The 24,644-nt window shown below is 46.0% G+C and overlaps 1 protein-coding gene across 1 annotated transcript; it reads right to left on the bottom strand.

The window, feature by feature from the left end:
- Positions 1–3,815: 3,815 nt before the first annotated feature.
- On the bottom strand, positions 3,816–23,876 carry LOC131290699 (T-box transcription factor TBX6-like). The gene is made up of 5 exons (XM_058319867.1): positions 23,795–23,876; positions 18,244–18,406; positions 6,207–6,474; positions 5,956–6,093; positions 3,816–4,772 (listed from the first exon to the last, which is right to left on the bottom strand). The coding sequence occupies exons 1-5, from the start codon at positions 23,874–23,876 to the stop codon at positions 3,816–3,818; spliced, it is 1,608 nt and encodes a 535-aa protein (XP_058175850.1).
- Between the last annotated feature and the right edge of the window lie 768 nt (positions 23,877–24,644).

Genomic DNA, 24,644 nt, shown 5'->3' with positions numbered 1-24,644 from the left:
CAGAGCAATGCTTCTTTGCCCTCTTTTATGACCCTGATTTTAAAGAATCTAGGGGTCTTTGGCACCCGTTCTACTTCTTCACCCGTGCGGTATTCTTTCACAGGAAGCAATTATAACACTCAACGATCTTTTGGTCCGAGAGCTAAAAACAAAATACTCGAAACGCTTTCTGATAGAGTCATTCCGGCCATGGAACGGTTATGAAATTCTAAACGACCTCCCAAGCCCGGCTTTTGTCTGGCCGGCGGTGGAAGCAATTTTCCATTTCGTTGCCTTTTCGACAAAACTGTTTTTCCCCCTTTGTTTTCCTACCGCACACCGTTCCTCGCACATGAGGGGGTTAGGAACACACAAAAAAAACCCACCTAAGAGGATGGTTTAGCCCTTGGCGTTAGAACGAACCGAACCTTCCAGTAAGCAGTTTTCGAGCAGCGCGTAAACGTTTCACCTCCTAATCGCCGCCCAAACTACGGCTCGATGTGCTCGCAAACGCGAAGATAGTGATCATAGCATAAAGCACACCTATTAGCGAAATAGATCGAGACCTCGCACCGAAATGGGGGAGCCCTATGGGTGTTTTGCTGCTACTGGCGATGTGTGGTGCCCAAATTGACCATATCCGGTCTAATGAAGTGCTTGTGTACGTTGGCAGACGAGCTCCTAGACATGTACCGGTGTGTGCGCAACGACAGGATTCAATTTATTTTGCCCTGGACGTAAGTGAATATTTCCTTCTGTTTCTAAATAAGTAAATTTTTCTTTCCCACTCGCTTGCGTTGAATCATTTTCAATTCAAATTTACACCCAATTCTACCGCGGACCGGAAATCGAAAATGACAAAGCGAACCTTTCGACGGGCGTGATAAACTAATTATCAAAAAAATGTTGTTCCCGCACTGCTCGTCTCCGTTTTTTTTTATTCTGGGTAGAGAGGAAACGGTTTTATTTTCGAAGTTGCCGCCAAAAAATTAGGCCCCCGCCTCGACAAAAGCGCCATCGTCGTTGCGACCGGTTTCGACCTTCCTCTTCAGCCGGGTGGCCACTAATTTCCTGCGTTGATGCGTTGATTTTTCCCCGTTGACTCATTCGGGCGGGAGTTTGGCGACGGGCTCGAGAATGAATATTAATTAAATGTGCTTCGGTTTGAGGACGGTTTTATTTCTCCCGATCATGTATTTGGTCCCCGATCGTTGGTCCCGGTGGGAAAGGGAGTTACCTGTCGATAGATCGGACGGTTTTCCCATCCGATCGACCGATCGGGTTCGTGGACACTTGGACGATCCGATAATAACGTGGCCGCGCGGCCGTGGCTAGCTGAAGTGTTTGCCGTTGTTTTTTTTCGTTCGGTTTACCCCCTCGGAGCAGCGTGAAACTGGTTCCACCGGGAATTGTTGAATGAAGTCGCGGATCGGAGAATGAAACAGAGGAGCAGAATAAAAAAACACCCCAACAACTGGTGTCGCCCGAGAAAACGAACGAAAGCCGACGAAACAAAAAAAAATGCTAGGAACAGCTCTCCGCACCCGACGGAGAGGACGGTTTCCCTTCGGGGACGTAAAATTATTCACGGCGAAAAATAAAAAGGGAAAAATAAAAAATCCAAAAATCAAATCAGTCCAAATGGACCACTCGCGACCACTCGTCAATCCCGAACCCGGGAACCTAGATCGGCCGCTATCGATTAGCTCGCCGTTGGTCCTGCCCGTCCTCACCCCCTCCCGAAGGTGGATACGATCCCGTTTCCCCTTGGTGACGACAGATACGGCGGGATCTCGGGATGGCGGCTCGATTTCGTTTAATGCCTATCGGCTTCCCAATAAAAATCAGTGAATAATGTGTGAAGGTAACTTTTGACACCTCGTTTTCGAGCGCGCCCAGGTCGCGTTCGTCGGCGGACGCGTTTTTTCCCACGAATCGCCAAAGGAAGCCCCTCACACTCACACAGCCGTACGTGGATCGGGTCGGTTTCCGTGGCTACCGTTAATGCCGGTGACACGATTGCGCGCCGGCTCGATTTTCGTTTGGCTTTGGTTTCGATGACGTTAACCTCTGCGCCCTTCCCGCAGCGCCTTCGGAAGCGAGGGACTTTAGGCGGTACTTACATCAAGGTGGAACACGCAACAGTCGTTAACGGCTCGTGAAACTGATACAATCGGAAGATTTACCTCAATTTTCGACAGGATGACAATAAAAATGTGTTACTGGGCTTGTGCGGAGTGTTTCTTCAACCAGGTTTTGGGTTGTACTTTTTTCCTACCGAAGGGAATCGCCCGGTGGTTCTGCTTTGGAGTACGGGTTTTCAATCGTTGTATATTTCGAATTGTTTTTAAAATAAAATTTATTGTTTTTGTGAGGTGTAAGACACAAACGAGGTGGAAATAATTTATCTACATCTCGGAATTGCAGGTAAACCATCGAGGCAACCATCGATATTCATTACCAGAGTATCACTGCGGCTCAGTGAACTTAAAAACGCAAAGCCTACTAGCTATCGTTTAAGTCTCTTATAGATCTCTGTGGTCATCCGGGCGACTTCTCCTTGTAGCGCGGCACCGACGAAATAACTCCGGAGGAGAAAAAAATCCCAACAAGAATGGACCTTTCTCCGGCGAGGCGCAGGAGCCACTCGAGACCGGGCTCGCTTTCATTCTTTCTTCTTCGCACAATGCCGGTCCAAAAGGACCACCGTAAGCCGGACAGCGGGCCTTCTAATCTGCATTAAACTGGATTAAATTCTCGAATTAACATAGCATGCCGGCTCGGGGTGGTTCGTTTTTCTCGAGTGGATTTCATTATTTCGAGACACACAATCCGATACACTTGAGAAAGGAGAAGCAGAAGCTCGGAAAAGGGGCAAAGTCTTGGAAGAGAAAGACCCTCGCTGATCCCTTTTGTACGATCGTGGATAATCGGGTGCGCTCCATCTTTCTCTAGAGCCAGCTACCGGACTGAATGTACGGAGCTTCGAGCGGTTTCCCTCGGCACGCACGACGGCACGCACTCAGTCGATCCGTAAGCCCATTCGGGATGACAATTACTTGACAAATTCTAAGTCCTATTACGCCTAAGTGGCTACACCCGCCGGAGAAAGGGGGAAATAAGTACCAGAAGATTCGGCAGCCGCCAGGATCAGCCGATCCTTACCTTGCCTGCTGCTGCTGCTGCTCCGAAAGTGAGCGGATTCTGTCGAGTGGTCTCTTCTGTTCGAACCCATAGTGTCCTCAAGTGGGCTACCTTTGTCGCACGGAGCAAATATTTGCTCGCACAATGGACACCGCAGAGTGGACTGCGCACAATGCAGAGCTACCAAAGCACGTCCCCAATTGTTTTAATTTGCAAAGAAATGGCGGACCGCCATGGCATTAGCCTATTTTACTTATTTCTCACAAAAAGACTCACCTTGTAGGCCATCCAATTGAATGCCTTGAATGTGCACTCATAATAAGATGTATCATGTTAAAAGGATACTCCTGCGCTGGTTCCAGGTTTCGGTTGTCTTTTCGGATTGTTCGGGAACAAAGAGAGTGAAGAAGGCTCATCTCATCGGTGCTACTCTAGTTGTAGGCCGGTTTACAGGTTTATTTAGTTATTCTCGGACCTCTGTGCGTCACACACGAAGGCACAAGCGAATGTCGCTATACAATGCACCACCAAAGGGAACTAAAACGTGGATCAGGGACTACTTTACATTCTTCTACAAGTGCACGGTAAGCGGAGGAGTTTGGCTTCGAGTAAGGAGAGGTTTCTCTTAACCCCCGACTTTAAGGCACAGTTTGTTTCACAGGAGTTTCGACGAGCCGTAACTGGACACCCTGCTAAAGCAGCAGAATGGAAGCAATGCTGAAGTTGATCTTCTTGTCGGGATCGCCGCTCGGATCTCCGGGTTGGTCCGCTTGGCCCGGCGGTTCCGCCTGTAGAACCCTCGGGGAACTTGGCGATACCGGACTCGAGCCGGTAGGTCTGATAGCGGCGGGTCTGTGTATCGTCGACCTGGGAGATCCTTCCGGGCTGTCCACGTTCACGTGCGTCCGCTCGCTCGGATCAAAGTCACTCCCGCTCGTCTGAGGCGTTCGCACGCTGAACGCAGACGATCGATCGGGATCGGTTGATTCGGAATTGGAGTGGGCCGGTGACACTACCGGAGGGCGTACGGGAGGAATGGGACCGCCACCACCAGCCGCCAGGAGGTGTCCGGGGTGTCCAAAGAACGGGGACGCTCCAGGCGGTTGCGCGTGGTGCTGAAGCAGATGTTGATGCGGATGGTGATGGTGATGAGGCGGCGGTGCGGGTGGATGATGTGCTCCGTGTTGTCCCGGATGGTACGGAGGATGGCGGGCGAAGTACGGCAGCATTAGGTCCATCCAGCCCGGATTGAACATCTGATTGTAGTGGCGCATCAGGAGCTCGGGCGAGGCTGGGAAGTGTCGCATGCCGGGCTGATGAAGCTGACGGGCCGGATACAGCGAAGGTCCACCCTCGTGGACGGTACAATCGGACGATGGTGAGCCGTTTGATCTTGGCCGCTTGACGATCAGCTCGTGCTGATCCTCGTCGTCCGTCAACTGTCCACCGCCATCGACACCGCCGTCACCCGATCCTCCCCCTCCACCGCCGCCTCCGCCCGCACCAGCTCCCGACGACGAGGAAGAGGAAGAGGACGATGACGTTGATGCATTACAGCCCATCTTGCGTTTGCAGCGCGACTGGCCCGTCTCGCGGAATCCTTTGGCGAACGGGTTGTTATCGATCTTCAGCTTCGTGATGCGATCGTTCTGTGACGAGGGGAGAGAATGTACGAGGACGTACGAGAAATAAGAAAAGGGAAGGTAATGTCAAAAGAAATATCTTGACAATGTCCGTGAGAAAAACTACATGTCAAGCGCATCCGACGTGTGGCGCCTAGCGCTGGTATTCTGTCTTTTTTACTAGATTCTATGACTGTAGCCACCACGAAATTTTACAAAAGTTAAAGTAGAGTAGCTACATTCTAATGCTCAGGTCTATGCACCGTTTGTTTAAATCCAGACAGGTTCATTTATTCTTAGATTGTTCAATAACTTGAGAGAACTCGCGATATTTGGGTAACTTCTCATTTCTTACATACCAGAAATACATAAGACCCTTATCCTTTGATCTCACTTCTTTGACTTCTTACACATCTTCATGAGAGAGACTGTCTGCTGTTACCTTGTTGGTGATCTCGTAATTAAGATCTTTACCATGCATTAGCGATCGAGAAACAACGAACCCAGCATCCAACCAACCAACCAATCAGTCACTTTCAATCCGACCCTATCTCGGACGGCAGGCGAATCGGAATCAAACCCAATCCTGTTTCTGTCTCCAAACTTGATCTACAGCTCCGCACCCCGAAACACAGCCGGCCGTCCGTCATCGAAAGCTCAATCGATCCCCGACTCAAATCCGTCGCCAGCGCGGGGTATCATGTTCTGTTTGGTTGGGCTTATTTATTTCCCGACCCCTTTTATCACCCGGTGGCGCGGTGATCGGCGCGACGGATCGATCAAAATCGGCTCATCGAGCGGACGTCAAATCGGTGTGCGTGGTCAAAGGGAAAAGTGCCGCCGAAAAATGGTAAATCCTCTGTCAGACGGCGACCATCGAAAATTCAGTACTTTGGTGAAGCGGACGGAGTCCGGCGGTTGGGAGCAGTTGGTTTGCATAGGAGTCGTAACGAATGATTGGTATGCCCAATGGAGCCATGTTGCCGTGAGGGTATTTCCATTAGTTGGGGCACATTTTTTGTTCAACTTACAAGCGGTTATCTGGTTCAACCGAAATTTTGAGGAATTTAATAGTAATATCCAAATTTTGGAAATGTTTGGTCCAAAACTAGATGTTGATGTTCGAAAACGTTTCTATCTCTTATATCTTATATGCTACGCCTGAAATGCTCTTCTTTAATTCGAAAGAATCGATCGATCGCCTACTAACCTGGTAGGCCGTAACGGCAACGAACTCCGTTTCCGGGAACACGAACGCCTGCTGAGCGGCCCAAGGAATCTGCGACGGATCCGACGTCCGGATGATGTGGATGCGCGGCTGATACTTGTGCATGCTGGTAAGTACGACCTGAAAGTGGCAGATAGAGCCCCGAGAGCGGGGAAAAGGCATAGAACCGAATAGTTCTTCGTTCCAATTACGGCCGGACTCCAAGGCAGGTCCAAGAACCAATCCAAACTTACGTGGCCGTTGTTGTCGAGCGTGTTGTTGGTGAGCTTCACCTTGTTGAAGACGATCGGCTGCGAGGCCCAGTGCGTGCCGAGGGCCGGACTGTCCGGGTGCAGGCAGAAGCGCTGCGGACTCTGCGGCTCGGCACCGCCCGCCGGTACCCACTGCGAGCCACTGAACTTGAACCGGCAGTCGCTAATGGGCATCATTTCGAGCAGCACACAGTAATTTGTGTCCGCGTCCAGGCCGTCCACCGTTAGGCGCATCGAGGGAAACATGCGTCTGCCGAGGAAGAGAAGCGAGGTGAAACGATTTTAGGGACTTTAGGCAGGTCTCATAATTCATAGGACGCACCCGGGCGGAAGTGAAACCTCTGTTCCTAAGCATTGGTTTGGGATAGTGAAAGATAATTATTACGAACGCTGTTGGAGGGGACCGGAACTAGGTAAGATTGGAACTAGGAAACACATTGTTGAGAAAACAAAGACAGGGAATTATAGGAATCAAAGCACTGTCAACAAGGTATAAAAGTATGGTGTTTATCAAAGAGAGATGAAAAATTGAATTGAAACAGACTCCGAGAAAGGAGTTATTATAGAATACATTTCCGCTAATCAACCTTTCGACATATTCATTTCAGTTTGTTATAGTCTATTCTTATTAGCTGTTGTTATGTGATTGTCTAAGTAAGTTAGGTTGAATAACCGTAAGATCATATCAAACAAAGTAATGGATAAGAAGATAAAATAGATACTCTCAGCAGTACTTTTACGTCTTCATAAAAGTAAAACAATTATTTACTTTTCCGGAAAAGGTGTCAAGAAGCGATCGTACTAATTGATTGATTTTTTTGATAATCATTGCAGAGATCACTCACAGATTGATTGTCACTCCTCACTCTTTCGAACGAAGGACGAGTACGCTTCTGCGTTCTCCGATATTGGATCTGTCAAGAGTGTTTAAGGCCAACAGGTAGTTCTTTTCGGTTGTGTGCTGGCCAAAAAAAGCGGTGCGTCAATTCGCTCGTTTTCGCGAGCGCGATCGGATGACGAGAAAAACCAACAGAGGCATAAACTTAACGAGATCCTCGTTGGTCCGAGCATCCCGTTTCTTTCGCTCGCCCTCCCCCGAAGCACTGTCTCGCGCCGTTCAATTGTCTTTCACGGGGTGCTATTCGCCTCTTCCTCCAACACCCCGCGGTTTGTCCTTCTTCCGCCTCCCCTGCAGCCACCCTAGTGCCCATCGGAGTGGCACCATTCTGCGGGACCTTCCATCGAGCGAGCAGCCGTATAATTTCAGCTCTGCTAAATTATTATTTCATCGCTACAAATCAATTTTAATGATACGTTTTCACAAATTTTCTCCTCAGCTTGGCAAGAAGTAAAAAGAAGAAAAACAATAAACGAAGGCTTTTGGGGTGGCATGCGTGAGTGAAATGAGTGCCCTTCGTTACCTCCCAGCATCAATCCACCCCCTCCGCAACAGCTGAAATCGTAGGGGATGCTTAAAACAAACCAGAAGCCAGTTAAGGAGATTCGATGTTTCATTTTTTCCTTCACTCGTTCTTTCGTTCTCGCGTACAGCTGGTCGGACGAAGCTTTGCTCTTCCATTTCGATCTCGAGCTCGATGTCTCTTTCGACGAGGTTGAAGGGCGCCACCGAAAGGAAGACATTCTGCAATTTGGAGCTTTGCTTTACCTCCTTCAGGGAAGGTGGCCCGAGAGAAGATGTCTTCACCGGGCCGGGCTGGTTATTTGTGCCGTCTTTCCTTGCCCCGTTGCATTATTTGCATAAAGGCGGCAGGAAACTCGAGGTAGGGAGGTTTCGCCCGATTTTCCCTTTGCGAAACATAAACGTTTGATCAGAGGCAGCTTCCCCCGAAAATGCAAGAGAAATATTGTATCCCAAGTCCAGAGTATCCTCGTTCGTTCGCTTGCAATCTTCACTGCTTGGAGGATACGTTCGTTCGTTCGCTCGTTCGTTCGTTCCTTCGTGTGTTCGTTCTGTTGCTTCGCATGGCTCGGCGGCCACCGGAGGCTTCCCCCGAAAACCGCCATAAAATTGCACCATGGCGCCATGCTTGGAGCGCATAAATCAAACCGCAAACGGACGCAGAAGCTGCTCTTGCGGGCGCCCGGCGATATAACAAGCTGATAGCTGGATGGACCATATAATACAGCCTAACAAATAGGTTTGTTAGTTTTTGCCTCACGTTTGTCGTACCGTTCGGGGTTTCGCGTGTGGCGACGGAAATATGCTAGCCACCCGCGGAATCCCTAGAGGGAATTGCTTTAGCGATTTCGTACGAAACATAGTTTCAGTCTTAGGCCGAGCAAAAAATATATTTTCGAGGCAAAAGAAGAGGCATGAATGATGAAAACAATATTAATTCAAATGTTAGTATGTTACTTCGGAAACTTCTAATACTTATCTTTAAAAAACTTAACCCGTGGTTTTCATTCATTGTCCAATCCCTATCAATATTAAACAAACCCCATCGGTCTGCTTCCTTTCGTCATCTTCCGGCATGGAGTCGCTATTCGATAGCTCCAGTTGGGCTTTAACCGAGTGTTAGATATTCGATATCCCTCGAAACGGAAGACTCACTGCGTCCGTTTAGTTGACGCTTTTTTGGTAACTGTTTCTTATTCCCCTATTTAAAACGAAACTCGATCCGAATCCGCTAACCGTAAACTTCAGTGCAAAGCTAATCCAAACCTACCCTCGTTGGAGTGAGATGGATTTGAAATAAGTTTTGGTGAAGCCACAAACACGCATGAGCTTTCTGCCGATTGTTTGTCAACCTGCCACACCATCTACAGTGGGTTGCTTTACAAATAGTCTAGTGTGAGGAAAGCTGCACAATCGATAGTTCAGATCAGATCTTTTCCATCAAGATCGCGAAGGAAAGAGGAAAATCAAACACACTCCAGAGCAAAAAATCTTTTTTCCCGGGGATTTCCCCACCTGCCACATTATCGGAAGCTTGCCACTCGAAAAAGGCGTGAGGAATGTTCGCACCACTGTACGGTTTCAGGGGACTCGGTTTTTGTATTATTTGAGCCGTTTCCAGCAGACAAAAAAAACCTTTACGATCAGTAACGGTGCTCGCACGAACCTTTGATGAAGTGCTGCAGTTTTTAAGCCCTTCGTTGTGTAGCGATAATATTTATGAGCTGCATAAAATCATCCCCTGGGATGAAGAACACAGTTGGAGGCAGCTTTTTTGTCCCAGGGAGCACGTCTCGCTATTTAAAACGTCAGTTAATCGTACTCGGCAAGATCAAGAAGCTTTCAACCTGTCGGGAAAGTAGCATCGTGTAAAGTATGGCGTATGGGAAGTGTTTTTCTCGAAGTTCAAGTCTGGATAAGACACAATGGTAAAAATAAAAAGCGCCACCGAGAAACGAGTTGACGCGATCGTTATAGTGATTCTTCACAGTGGTTGCTTGTTGCTAAAGATTGAGGTATATTTTCTGACTGAAGTTCAAAATATCGTCCAAATAAGTCCAATCAATGTTTCAACAGCTAAAGTATTGAAGAGCGTAAATTCTGCGTCCTCTAACAATTCACAAATTTACTCAGGCAAAAACCAGGAAATATAGTTATCTAAAGCATCCTCCGCGATCCTGATTTAGCGGTTGATGCCGAGGTCGTAAAAATCAATCTCTACCTACCACACGCAAGCCAGGGGAGCGCCAAAAGTGGCAAGTTAATATGTCAGACAAGTGCTAGTGGGCAAGCGCTCGCACGCCGATACCGCAGCATGAATTATGTATTTGCCGTGTGTACTGCAAATTAGCGATGCAATATAAAATCAATCAGCGTGCTAGACCATTTTTTTCCCGCTCTGCTTGTGGAACCATCCGATCCGTTTGGTTTCTGGTGCGCCTGATTTCTGCTAGATGGAGTGAAATGCTACGTCAGACCTTTTTTGAAGAATCGTGCTGGTTGCAATGCGCTTTCTGCTAATTGGAAACAACTCGCCACCGTAGGTAGTGGAATTTTTTCAATCGTAATGCCACCTTCTGCAGAATATGGGAGACGGAGTGGATGCTCTGGGGTGGCCCTTTGAGATAACATGGTAGCTTATATCATCTGTCGTGAAAACTCAGTGCAGAAACGATTTTTACCAAAGGATATCAGTATAGAACCACTTATGTTTAGTTTCACCAGATCTATTTGATACGATTTTTATTCAAATAAAGTACTCACAAATACGCACTAAATAAAATTATTGAAATCTTGAAAATGTGTCAGATGATTTATAATTAAGACCTATCGTCAATCGGGTATTTTGATTTAGGTAACAATTTCCTCTTTACTGAGTTTTGTTCATTTCAATCATATTGATGTATTGATTACTTTTTTATATTCTTTTAATCATATTTCGTTCTCTAGTAATTTTACAAAATTTGTATTGTTCAACAATCCTAATTAATTGTGTGTAATTTTAGTACATTTCCTCGAAAACAGATCCCGATTCCTGAAATGGAAATCTTGGTTAATATTCTTCTTCGTTTCGAACAAAAGATAAATGCTATCAATGCCTGATTTCAATCAACAATATACACACAATCGATACAATAACAGCACAATGGTAATCATCACGAAACGAAGCAATTTTCACCCCACCATTTGGAGGAAAAGAGTTTTGGATCTACTTTCCGGATTCAACCCGGGAGATCGCGCAGCGAACGAATGCAGCGCATCGCGGGCTCATGGGTGAGAATTTTCGGGCATTTCGACATTCTGTGATTCTGTTTGTGTGTACGTTTTACTGGTTTCCCTTTGCCCCACCCCATTATTTCGAAGATATAATTGCCGCTCATTAGCAAGTGTGGAAAATTACATACAATCAACACGTTCGAATTACAATTACCGGTGATGATTTGGTTAGAAGTAAATAATTGTCTGTTTACCTTTGGACTTTCCTGCCAAAACCCAGCCATCCCCCCGCGAAACCCGGGGGTTGCTCGTTCCGATTGCGCCGAGTTTTCAAGTCCGGGTGGTGCCAGTTTTCCACCCTCACTTTTCGCCTTCAGCGCGGGCCGTGAGCACCTGATCCGAAGCGCCAAACGCGTCCGGAGAGAAATGCCAACAAACAAACAATCAAACGATCACCTCGTGCTGGGAGTTGGGTCGACAAAGGGAGGGGGGAGGAAAATTCTCTCCCTCGTGTCGGGGGCGTCGAGGCAATCGAGGCCAGCCGACGTTGAATGAAAAAGAAAAACAACCAAACAACAGCAAAATATCATCGAGAAACAAAAACTGCCGAAACTGTCCGTCCGAGCGAGAACAATCAATTCAATCAATCAGACGGCTCCGTAGGTATTAAAGTTAACTGCTCCGATTGCGTCGTACTGCGCGTTCCCCGCGGGGTGGTTGTGGAAAATTCGCCCGACCAGCGCCGGTGTCTTGTGGTTCCTCGGTTTTCTGTGGCCGAGATCCAACCGAAGGGTACCGAAAATCACCACCACCAGGGGCGCATTCTTTTCCCCCAACGAGGCCGGACGAACGAGAAAGGAGAGGGTGAGAGGAGAAAACTACAACAACCCTTTAACAACCCGATGATCGAGGCAAATCAGGCGAAATTATTGGATATTTTGTTTTCCAGTTCTACAAACCCGCTGGATGCTGCTCTCGATCGAACTGGGTTGTGTATGTGTGCGTGTGTGTGTGTGTGTGTGTGTGTGGGGCTTGTTTTCCGTAGGTGCGTAAAATCGTATTTTCTCGCTGATCACTAACAAGCTAGTTTTCAGACGGTATTTTTGTTTTTTTGATTTGGTTTTGTTTTTCTCTCTGCGCTGCCTCTGCTTGTTAAGGGGATTTTTTGAATGATTTTCTTGCCTTATAGGGGGAACCGAAGGAAAGCGGTGGCTGCGGGTGGCCGGTTGGTGATTATGGCGCTGGGCGGAGGGGGTGCGGTGCGGGGACAAGGGCGCCCATCATCACGGCACAAAGCAAACACATGCACCGATTGTCGTCCTTCAACCCACCTCCGCGATCACATCGATCTCCTCTTCTTTTGACAATCAACTATTATTTCGGGCGGATAATTATCAACTGAGAGAGTGTGTGTGTGTGCGTGTGAGTGTTTAGTGATGAGGTGAGAAGGTGGACGGATGGTGGCGAATACGCGGCACGAGAACGCGCGTACCAGCAAGGTCTGCGCAGCAAGGTTCCGCTGCCGAAAATACGAAAGACTTCGCTCGGGCGACCGGCAAGCGACGAACCCGGGTTCGGTTCTCGATGGCACACCTCGGAGAGGGGTAGCGAAGCAGGTAATTCTGAAAATTGAAAAATTAAAAACACATTCCACCACTGCCCCCGGGGGCGGCCCTCCGTGGGTTTCCCCCCTCGTCTTCTCGCTCACTGCTACATCAAAAACACACACACACACACTTGCTCGTTGTCTCTCGCGCCAAGTCTCGTGAGTCGTGTGATGAACAGCTCGAACGTGGAGCCGTCTCCACCCCGGTCGGTCCCGTTCTGCACGAGGCTCGCCCGGGAGGCGCCAACATGGTAATAACATTTTATATTTCTTCGTTTTCTCTTCACTTCATTGATATTTATCGCTTTTCATCTTCCCCTCCGTTTTTACCCCCCAGCGATCCTGCGGGGCCACCCTGGGGGCCACGGGAAGGATGGTTTCATTCAGAAGACGGACACCCGTAGCTCGTTATTTCATTCCACCGGCTGGGTTGCCTGTCGCGGTTGCTGTTTCGTACTTCCCCTCGTCCACGAAATGGCACTTTCCCGTAGGGGGAAGGTTTTCTTCCGCGGGCAGAACCCAAGAGTGGAGTGCTCGAGTGGAGCAGCCGGTTATGTTTTATATGCTTTTATGCGACCATGTATGTGTGTGTGTATGTGTGTCTTCCACACGTTTGCCACCAGCTCATTAAGCTCACCCCGAGGTGGAAACCCTCCCCTATCGAGAGCAGGGTTCTGTGTCTGGCACTGTCTCTTTTTGTTTCCCTTCAGCATTCGGGTGTTTCGCTCGCCCTCAACCACACCATCAGGTGGTCTCGCCCGATTGGGTTGTGGCACATAAATCAAATCTAGCGTCGGAACCACAAAATCTAGTGGCCAGGCTGGACTGTAAAACCGGACCAAAAATCAACTAAAACAAAGCGCACCAAAAGGGTCCCGAAATGTTCGATTCGTGCCCCGATCCGGGAGGCTGCGTTGGAAAGAAAGAAAGGCGAAGAAAAAACACCCGCCGTTTCCCCCCATTGAGAAGAGGTCGCCACAATCGATGCCGGACGAAAAATCCACAAACCGATCTCGGGGGAGGGAAACCCATCGGTTCGGATTTAACGGTTTCCGGTAGGATCGTCCGGCGCTGGGAACGAATTTATGACTCCACCGTCTCCTGGGCCCTTGGATCCCAACCTCTCCCTATCCCTCCAACTGCCCTCCAGTTGGAGAAGAAGGAAAGAATTTCGGGTGCGTATAATTTTATTACGTGAAAAATGCCCTGCGCCACATTTATCACACGGTATTTGCGTTCGCTGTGCGTTTGATTATACGTATTACGCCGGGGCACGCCAGGGGACGCCTGCTCGCTGTGAAGGCTAGAACGCTTTTCACGGGTTGTTTTTTTTTCTTATCTTACGTTCTTCCCGCCTTCCCACGTTTGCTTTGTTTCTCGTGGATCGTTTTGTTTTCTGCAGGTCTAGTCCGTGGCGCAAGGCTCATTATTGATGTCTGGCTTCTTGCTTTCTCACTTTTCAATTTGAACCGTCTTGTTAGCCGAAGAGTGATGATGGTACAACCGGGGCAAATTATACGGACGACGAGAACTATTAGTTTCGTGCATTCCCACTGGCTTTGTTTCTAAACAATCACGACAACCCTTGCCATCGTTCAAATTAGACGTAGCATGAAGTAAGCTATTAAAATAGATGCAACTAATCTAGATATCGCATCGTATTGACTAATAAAAGATAATTTAATCATGCAAGAAAGACCTATGGCACAAGAAACCATTTTATGAGGGCGTATGGCGTGCGAAAAGTGAATTGATTTACAGTGGCCAATATATTGCTTCACCACACGATGTTGCTTCGGACACAGAAGCGATACAATGACAGTCGCGCAATTACAACATTATGACTACCACGCACGAACCTAGAATAATAGGGTCTATTCATTAGATTGTAATTTTATTTGATGTTTACATGAAACGAAAAACATAAATCATTTAGCAAGTGCTTGAAATGTTAACTTCTATCTCTTAGATGTGGCTTCCCTTAGAATTTATGTTTCATCTTGCATGATAATACAACCTAAACAAATCAAATTGAACAGATTTTGGGTACGTACTCAAGTTAAAAATGAGTTAAATCATTTTTGAATGCTTTTTGGGTTAGAAAACATTCAAAGAGTTCACAGTATTGTCATACCCAAAAATTGAAGAAAATAATGACTATTTAAGGAAAATTAAGATTGACCAACAAAAAATCAAAATCTTAAAATAAAGTGTTTAATTTTATGCTTCATGAAATATTAGTCACATTTTAAAGCAGCTCTCTTCAACTCGTTCACTTGAACTTCAATATCTTCTACACCTGTTTATGTGTTGTCTTAAATGCTGCATATTTAGTGTTTCTCAAGTACTCAAGCAGCTGTTGCAACCATTCCGGCGTTATTAATTAGCTAGCAAATGCGTTTTGAAACAGTTGGAAGTAAGATCCTTAAAAAACACACGCTGGAACGAAAATAACACCAAATGTGTAAAGATGCAACAACCCTTGTATACCGTATTTTGTTTTACAATTCCTTTCGCATCCTCTATCTAACGGTTTCGATCTCGCAAGCGACCGCAATCGGGACAACCTGTTTCATGGTGACGGATGCTTTCAACGCGCCGTGAAAACTGTCACCCACTTGATCGTCTCCGCTCGTCATGTTGAACGCTAACTGACAACTGTTGCCGGAGATCCTTTCCCTTACGTCAAACGATCCGCTTGTCGGATGTCGTTCGACCGAGGGTTCCCATCCCATCCAAACCCGTCCGTTAACGCCAGTTTGTACCACATCTTGAGGGTTTTATCCTGCCACGGAAAGGATCGAACGGGAGCGATCAATTGTTGTTCGTTTCTAATGGTTATGGGTTTTGCGTGTGACACGTTTTTTTTATGTCAATGTTTTTCTACTCCTCCAGTAGATCCGTTGCACTTGCGTTAGAATTGGTCTACGATCCTGTCACAGGATACAGGTTGTGTCGGGAAAGGATCGCCGGATTGGTAGAAAACCGAAAATCCTTCCCATCCGTTATGTTTATTACGAGCACACTTGTGGCTTTTGCTTGACTTCGAACCCGTCCATCATCGTGTTGGCGATCGTCCACGTTGGTACGTTCCCGAAAGGACAGGGAAAAAAAGTAACGAAAAACATCCGAAACTAACAACCCGCCAAACGGTACGGCCTTGTCGCTGTCGACCTTTTGCCGATGCTGTCCAACGGTTTGGCTCAGTTTTCTCGCCCGGCGCCCCTCGTCGCAAGGGTGAAATATTCGGGCGCCAGGACCAGCATGCGGTCGCTCACTCAGACAGACGCGGGGCAACGGGAGATTGCGTGGCCGGGGGTTGGTTCGCGTCATCACGCGCCCGCTTTCCCAGGCCAAACGCCGCCGGGGCCGAGCCAGCGCGTCAAGTGTTTTACGGGTCGCCGGGGCGTCATGTATGCCCGTGCACCGTCTATCATTCATTTTTGACGACCAAATACACATTTTACAACCCTCCCGCCCGGTTCACTCGGCTCCTAAAACACAAACCCCGTTGGCTGCGACCGACACCGACACGCTGGAGAGTGTCTAGCGTCTGAGCGCACGAAACGCCTTGCCACGGATAAGTTTCAGGAGCGCAAAACGTGTGATAAGCTTTACACTTGCTTCAGCGGGTCGCATGTTTGAGTGTGATCCAGTTTCTCTGAAACAACAAAAAGAAACCAACCACCACCCTCCTTTGCCTCCTTTTGGCCCCCTTCCACCCCTTTGCCGACCAAGCACACTGCCTCACTGGCGCCCGACTAGGGGCGAATATAAATGTGAACCCCTATTTGTATCTCGTCGGGACTATCACAATATTTAATGTAGCGCATTATAAATGGAAATATTTCTTCCGGCTAATTATAGGTTTTCAGGATATAAATAATCTCATCACACATCGCCACACGGTACACGGTGGTACGGGTTCGGGATCGAATCTGGCGGATGGGGAAGCTTAGGTAGGGACACCCAGCGGGATGTTTGGGATTTGATTAGTGGCTTATTTCGGACCATCTCACCCAGACGAGGCAAGGCTCGCTCTGGCCAACAGTTGGACAAAGTAGAAACCGAGCAGTCCCGTTTGGTATTTAGGTCCGTGATTTAACGCAACGGCTGTTGATGACGATCGGTAGTGGTTCCAAATGATGGATGGTGTGGAATGCACTTTTTCCAATACAATTAAAGCTTTTCTCTCTAATTACATGCTATGGTGGCGTCTTGTATTATCATGTACTGTATCTTTGAGAGGAAAAAGCGCTTCCCACTAGTCGAGTTATTTGTTTTCAGGTTTTGGTTCCTCATTTGCCGGTTCATAACATTATACATAGACTTGTTAATAGCCAGTCAATATTCATAGCTTATTTTCTTGGGTTTTTTCTTAGAATTAACTAATGTTTAAATACCGTGTACTGCTATTATGTATCACTCAAGTCAAAAACTATTAATAAAATATTTTTTTTTGTCGCGATATTTTCCCTCTCGCTAATCATTTAAGACGGTAAATTACTTAAAAATCTACCATTTGTTTATCTCAAACGTTCACGTAGATGATTCAATAATTGATGGGTTTCGCTCAAAACGTTTACAAAAATAATAAGTCAAACATTTTGATAGTATCCTTTTTATTTACCCCTTTGGATGTATTTTATTTCCTTTTGATTGTTCTCGATAATTCCGAATTTCTAACACAAGATATTCTTAATGCTAAAATGAAGTTTTTATTCTCCATGTGAAGTACGAAAATTCCCAAAATAACATTTTGGAGCTTTCAAAGCCAAGTGCTGTGTAGTTTTCTTCTTCCTTTTTATTGTTTTCGTCCTCAACATACAGGAAATCTTGTAAAACCTCGAGGCACTTATCGACCTGACCAGTCTGACTTGACGTGTTTTTCCAGGCAAACTTTTTGACTTTTCCATTTACATCGGGCACAAACAATATCAACCGAGTATATGCCCACCTCAAACTTGGCGACTTTTGGTCCTTCGGCTCAAACCCGTCGCTGGTTCCCACCGCATTCAAGTGATTTGGGAAACAAAACAAAAACAAACCTCGCATCCTTTGCAAATAAACTTGAGCCAAAGCTTCTTCTCTGGACGGGCGACGGTGGACCGAAGTCTTTCCCACTTCCGTCCGTGCCAACCAGCATCCATTGGGCCACTATTTGAGGTGAAGGACAAAGATGCGCACGGACATACGACACTGGCACAAACAAATGAAAACGCACCTCTCACGGTCGTTTCGGGCGTGTTTCCGGAACAAACAGTACCTGAAGGCGCCATTTTGGACGCCATGAGAAACGCGCGAAAGCAAAACCTGTCCAAGCGGAGGTAGTTTGTGCAAAGTAGTCCCTCGAATAAGGATGCCATCGTAGGCAAACACAGATGGCGCCAGGATACTTCCGGCAACAATTCGGTTCCCCGGTGTGTTGTTTACGCATGCCCAAAAGGCATGTTTTCGCAAGACGGACTTTTCTTCGTCGCCAGAGTAGGGAGGAAAAATGGATTCAATGGAAAGCTTTTAACGCGTCAAACTTGTAAAAAGGGGTGAAAGGTTAGACTACAATAACACAAGCTTCTCTTGGATTTAATGTTGGCAACATGAAGCAGACTCAATGTGAAGACAGAATGGTAGAAGAAAGAAATAGAAGAACTCAAACAAATGAATAATGTTGTGAACGAAATTTTTATCTGAAAAATGTATATACAAGCAAGACATATTTTTAAATCATCCACCTTGGTCTAGTCCTTTAAATCCATCAGCATCTTCTTTTCACCTACCTTCCACTTTTAGTGATGATCATTTCGGTGCCGATCTTGTGGAAATCGCGCCACAGCTCCTTGTTCTGCAGCTTCAGCTCGACGCCCGGAAGCGAGTAGCGGGGTGGCAGGGCCATCGCATGCATCGGCGGAACCGGAACCGGCAGCATCGTCGGAAACGGATCTGAAATGCCGAAGAAAGTAGTTTGATTAGTTTACCATCTCTTCCATGTATTTGTCCGTCCCATTGTTGCAACATATTTTTAAATGAACGAAATTTTCTCACAGGTGTTTAAGGTTGTAGCTAGTTTTGGTCATACGTTTTCTGCCATTTTTCTACTGTGGTAAAAACACCACCATGATATCTCATTTCTCATTCATTTCCATTGAACTTTCGAGCGTCTTGCACGGTGATTAGAAAATTAAATAAAGATAATTAGCTCAATTCGATTAGCTCTCGCGCTTTGCCTTCACTTGTGTTGTTTGATGCGATACCCTTCGAGATGCTCATTGTTGCTCGTTCAGTTGAAGGCTGAAGCATAATTTTTCATTTCTTTTTTCACTTTCGGTGCGATTTGGTCCGGGAGTTTTTTGTTTCTATTTTGCTTCTCCGATGCCGTTTTAGTCTTGCCAGTCACTTCTAATAGTTTATGCGAGAGAAAGAGCCGGGTTTTCAAGACATCATAGGAAAGAATGGTGAAGCTGAGATGATTTTGATTTCCAAACCCTAGTGGGAGTGAGTGGGGAAACACGAGCGGAAGCATTCCCAAACCGGGGCGGATGGACGAGATGGAAGAAAATGAGAAGCTCAACCAGTTTGTCAGTGCCTGTCAGTGAAGAGATGAGGTTCGTTAGATGTTTATTTCTTGCGCTTTCCTTTTGTTTCTCCCTTCTTGCAGGGGTTTGTTTTTTTGTCTTAGTTCGTCCCTTTGTCGCTTGCACTTCCACCTCGTTGCTTCCACCCCACCGGCTGTGGTCATCGCAGGCGAAATCGAAAAGGGATTATGAGCCGTGAAAATGGAAATTTCATAGTCATTTATTTCGAGCGCCGGCAACGGGCTGGACGCGCGGGTGGGACGCCGTGGCTGACGATGTCGAATGAGGATCGGGAGGGAAAACCGAATACCCCGGGTCACGCGGGAGGAAAGATTCGTCTCCCGCCGGCCACCGGGCGGAAAACCCACAACATTTAAAGGGAGAGAAAGACAAGGACGGCGATGGCGACGGAGAGAAGAGGAAAAAATTATATCATTAATTCGTTCTTGTTACAAGTCGTGAGGCTTTGGCGCCGCTGATTTTTCAAACATTCATATCCACATTCCACCGCCGTTGAGGACGCCGTTATCTTCCTTCTCCTTCGCCCACATAGCGATCTGTTTTTCTCTTTTGTTTCTGTTTCAATTTGTGCGACGGCAGAATTTTTTCGTTCTTTTTTTTAATCGACCGAACAACGAAACGGTGCGGTTCGTCGTGTCCTTGTCCGGGATGGAGCCCTGGGAAAAGGAGGCTCCAAGATCAGCATCCACCAGCCGGGCCATCGGGAGTCTACCATCCGGCGTGGTATGAAGCATGAAAAAAATGCTCCACCAAGGAACGAAATCGTTCTCCCAACGCTTTCCGACGACAACGGAGACGACCGAGATGATTAAGATCATCGTTTGTTTTTCTCCGCGTTCAACATCTTCCCGATCGCAGTGCGCTCTCTTTCTCCCTGTTTGCCTCCGTCTTACTCTTTTCATCGTTGGTTAGCCTTCGAAATGTCTCCGTCATCTCTTTCGCAAACCACAGTACGAAAGCTGCCCCATCAAAGGGCAATGCTGCAACACAAAGTAACTTTGTGATACCAGATCTTGAAGGGGTGGTGGATAATGAGTTGGGGAGGAAAAATGAAGCGATCTTGCCGGGTGGCGCTATGCAATTTTGGTTTTCTGGGAGAGGAAAAAATCATTTACGAAAGAGACGATCTGTTGCATGATCAATTCAATTGCTTCAGCATTTGATCCAGCAAGAATAAACCCTAGCAAATGGAGAATCACTTTTTAGCATGGAGCAGTTTTGCATACAATATTTAACAACGTGAGATTCCTTGACTACATTAATTTTTAGAATAATTTCGGTTGTTGCGGTTTTGGAAAATCCTTATGGCTTAGACACATCAAAAAAGCTGCTAGAATATATAGAATTGCGACAGTTACTGTTGCCATTGAATCAATTCACTTTTTCCTGCAATTTTGGAGGATCTTCCAAAGTATTTATTTGGCATTTTCTTTCTTTGGTAAACACTTACAAGTATCAACTGTAGATATACCAATGAAAATTTAAAAAAGAAAAACCACCTAAATCTCTGAAATTTACCTTTAAGCTTGATAGGTAATCAATGTACGTGAAAAATTGAAAGATAGTTGCTGACATACATATGGAACCATATTTAAAGATACAAGATGTTCAAAATATACGTTTTCTTATTCATGATAGTTTTCAAAATAAATAAAAGTTACTTAGCAAACTAGTTTCACACATTTACAAACACAATTCTTTTAACTTTGTTTCTTACTAACGAATGCGATTGTCTATTTCTGAAACACAATTTCGTGCTTCGGACCTGCAGAGTGGCGGATAGTGTAATTGAGGGAATAAAACAGTAAAAAACAACGAATGGAACCATTTCGCGAAAGACCGTTCATCATCGTCGTCGTCGGCATCATCATCATCATCGTCAACCGGCAACGACTACGGTGGTCCTGAAGCTCCGTAACGACGTTGGCGACGGTTATGACGTTTATGATCCACATCCGGAGGTCCGATGTCACGACTTGCGTGACACGACTTGCACACCTTTTTTTCCTTTCCCAAACGTTCACCAACGAAAAAGAAGTATGTTTTTTAAAGTGAGCGGGTTGCGGAGTTGGTGAATGGAAAAATGAAAACGATAGTCTGTTTAATCTGTTTTTTTTTTCTTATGTTTACTTCAAGTCTTGAACCTAAGGGACGAAGAAGCCATCGTTCACGCGACGTTAGTAGGTGCTAAAACAAGGTTTATGAAGTATCAAATAGAAAAACGTACACTGAACCTGGTGAAAGATTGCTCCAAAATCGTAAATGAATGGGTTGTTTCATTAAATGCAGGGCATAAAAAATAAGGGAAGAACACAAACAAACGTGACAAATATTGACCAACACCACGGGCTAGATATGGCGGGAAGGAAACAATGTTTCTGATGAGGTTGGAGATGACAAAGTTGGATGCTTTCACTCACGCAAACGATGAACGTGTCCTCCCAAAGCAGTCAAGCTGAATGATGGCCATCGGTGCAGCTATGAGTGATGACAACGCTCGAAATGTGATTAAATGTGTTGATGGGTCGTAGTGAAGTTGTTAATTTACGACCACCACATCGTGCGCGCGCACGCTCTAGGGTCTCATCATCGCGGGCGACATTTGCGGTGATAGGGCTAGGCGCCTGGTTCCCCGAAGAGATTGTGCCATTTTCTCAGCGGGTTTTGCTTGTTGTTTTTGCGCTGAACGCTTTCTTCCCGTTGCCGGGCGATAGTTAGTGCAAAGCTTAAGACCCGCGTGCGTGCGGCCTGCGTCTTATCGACATCGCGTGGAGTAATTATTTAGCATCTACGACCACCCCGGTCGGCGAAAGGAAAGGTTGAGCGTCGCGGATGAACATTTCTTGTGCATTCCATTTTATTTTTCTTGCTCGGTTTTCGCACATTTTACATTTTATGATTTATTTAGAATCCCTCGTGATGAAGAGAGTGTGTATGTTGTTTTTTTTTGTAGTTGAAGCTCAGATTAATAAAGGTTTATCTCAACTTTATTATGCTAGTGGGATGATTATTTTGGATTACGATGTTATCAATATGCAAGTACTTCTAGAGAAAATGCAAATATGATTCGATTAACAAATTAATGAGAGTATGATGCAAAGTAATGAAAAAAGATAAACGGAACTGTGTGTGATTATTTTGATTGCATGCTCTCTGTCGAACTGTTTCTGTATATACGTATACTCATTTTACTGCAATTGTTTATTGCTTGAGTTTATGTGAACATTTTACATTGGTGTACCAACATATTTTCTTATATAATAACCTTTACAACTTTTAAAAAATGTCTATGTAATATTTTGATGTAAGCGTAATAGTTCTACCTTCAGTCAAGGATGTTGCTCTTTTTATTAAGGTTAATAAAAGTGTTCAATTACTTTGATGAAAAAAGGTATCGACAAAAGTTTTAAAGAATAGAGTTTGAGAAAGGTGGTCCTAAATAAACATCTTTTTTTCAAAATTCACTCCAACTACACCAATTGAACAAGAATAGGTTACAGTTGACCACATTTGACAGTTGAAAATGAAAATAACAGAAAATAAATAAGTTTTGGCAAGCACTTTCTATTCAGTTTCAAATCACATTTAGTCATCTATCTTCTACCAAAAATGGGTAAAGTACGACTTAATTTATCGTTTGAAGTAATAGAAGTTTCGCGATTTTTTTTTCTAAGTAAAGCATAGACAAAGAAGATGTTTCAAAATCACTCATTTACTAAAAATTTTCATGAGGAATGTATTAATCTCCACAGGACTTTCTCCTGTGGCGACATACATGACGTTATCTTTGGCCCTTACATTTTTTAATGCTAATCCAATGATTTATTAAAGTGAGAGCTACATGAGTTCCTCACCCGCATCGGGGAAAAACCGTGCCCCGTTGTTTCGCAGGATCATCTTCGCCTGTCAACGGGGTGACGTCTAGATCGAGATCGAGATCGATCGGGAGAGTTTCGGAAAAGTCAATTTGACGGATTGTCTTGCGTGGAATTAATTAATCCCCCAAGTGAGGCGTAGGTACTATTGGATATCCTTCCTTTTCCTCTACTCACCGGAGCAAAAGTTCAACCTTCTGCTCACGCTGAACGCCACGGATATCATTAATCATTTTCCGGAGAAGAACACTAAAACAACAGGTCGAGCGATATGTTCCACGCTAAGGATCCTTGTCGAATGGGGAAAAAAGGACTCATCATGCTCACCATCGGCGTGATCGACATCAGCCAGCAACAGATGAATGGTTCAGTGGTTTTTGGGACTAATTTTGTAAAACAAACACAGCCGTTAAGCGATCGAAACAGCGACGGCCCTTGTGGTGTGCGCATAAGGGAAGGTTGTTAGGCTGGGTAACAAATTTTCCAAATGTTTCCAACCTCAAATGCTCCCATCGGGGCCCGATAATGATGCGCCCCGGGAATGAATCGTCCTGTTTCCCGAATATTTCGGTGCATCACCCTCGAATCGAATGCCCTCTGTTTCCCAGTTCCCTCGACCGCAGCAGGGAGGCGGCCATCATTTGTCAGACGAACGCATCTGTCAAACGCTCGTCAGCCATACCGTGTTCCTTCCGATGCCGTGCGGGGACTTACATTTCGTGCGGCAAGGATATTCCATGCGGCTGCCGGTTTGTTGGTTTTGTGTCTTCCCGTTGCCCCCGCCATTCATTCCAGGCACCCCTAATTTGCAGCATTCCAAGCATTCATTTAATTTTGGACCTCGTTTTGTTTCCTCTTACCTGGTATCCGCTGCAACATTTGCTGCCGGTAGATTTCGTGTGCAATGTGCTGATGCATTCGCAAATCGATGAGATCCGTCATGATGATCCGTCGTGTAGGTTGAGCGAAATGGGGTGAGAACTTTTCGTCGCCTTGTGCAGAACGAGCTCCCGGGTTTTTCACCCTTCCGAGAATTTATCCTCAATCGGGTAGTGTGTATTTTTTTGTTTGTCGTTTGCGGTAGGATTTTAACACTTCTGTGCGTCTTCGTTAACGTTTGCACTTCGCCTAAACTAATTCACTTCAATTGGCGTTACGGTATCACTTGGTTGGCATTTAATTTTAATCCATGGTTTTAACACAACGGGGGCACATTTTTAACTCACAATGCCTATCATAAAAGTGGTATGGGTTAGTCGAGCTACAAAAATAGCACAATTTTTCACTACGGTTTGGACGTACAATTCACTCCACCGATGGTTTTTCCGATGTGTTTCCAATTATTTGGAAAGCAGCTTGATTCATGTTGAATTAATACAATCAATTTCCACCCCCAAAACACTGATCAGTCTCACTAAAAATTGCACCGTTTTCCAATGGCGCTCGGTTTTCGTCCCGGTTACGACTTCACGCGACTTCTTTTTCACGTCCAGCCACGGAACAAATCGCTTCTCAACTGCCCTTTTCCGTTTTCGCCTGGTGGACGTGTGGTTCCGTTGCACTTTGCACGCCCGTGTCGTCGTTTCTCTTGTTTATGGTTGTTTGGTTTCCTTTTCTTTTCGTTTTGGTTCGCTTTTGCTCTCCCCGTCCGTCAGCCGGTTGGTGGGTCCACAAACACAATGGCACTGCGCCGAGGGGCTCGCGTGTGCA

The sequence above is a fragment of the Anopheles ziemanni genome, chromosome 2 (genome assembly GCF_943734765.1).
Source record: "Anopheles ziemanni chromosome 2, idAnoZiCoDA_A2_x.2, whole genome shotgun sequence".
In the NCBI taxonomy this organism is placed as follows: domain Eukaryota; kingdom Metazoa; phylum Arthropoda; class Insecta; order Diptera; family Culicidae; genus Anopheles; species Anopheles ziemanni.
The sequence above is the reverse complement of the archived record's forward strand: the minus strand, read 5'-3'. Positions and strand labels throughout refer to the sequence as shown.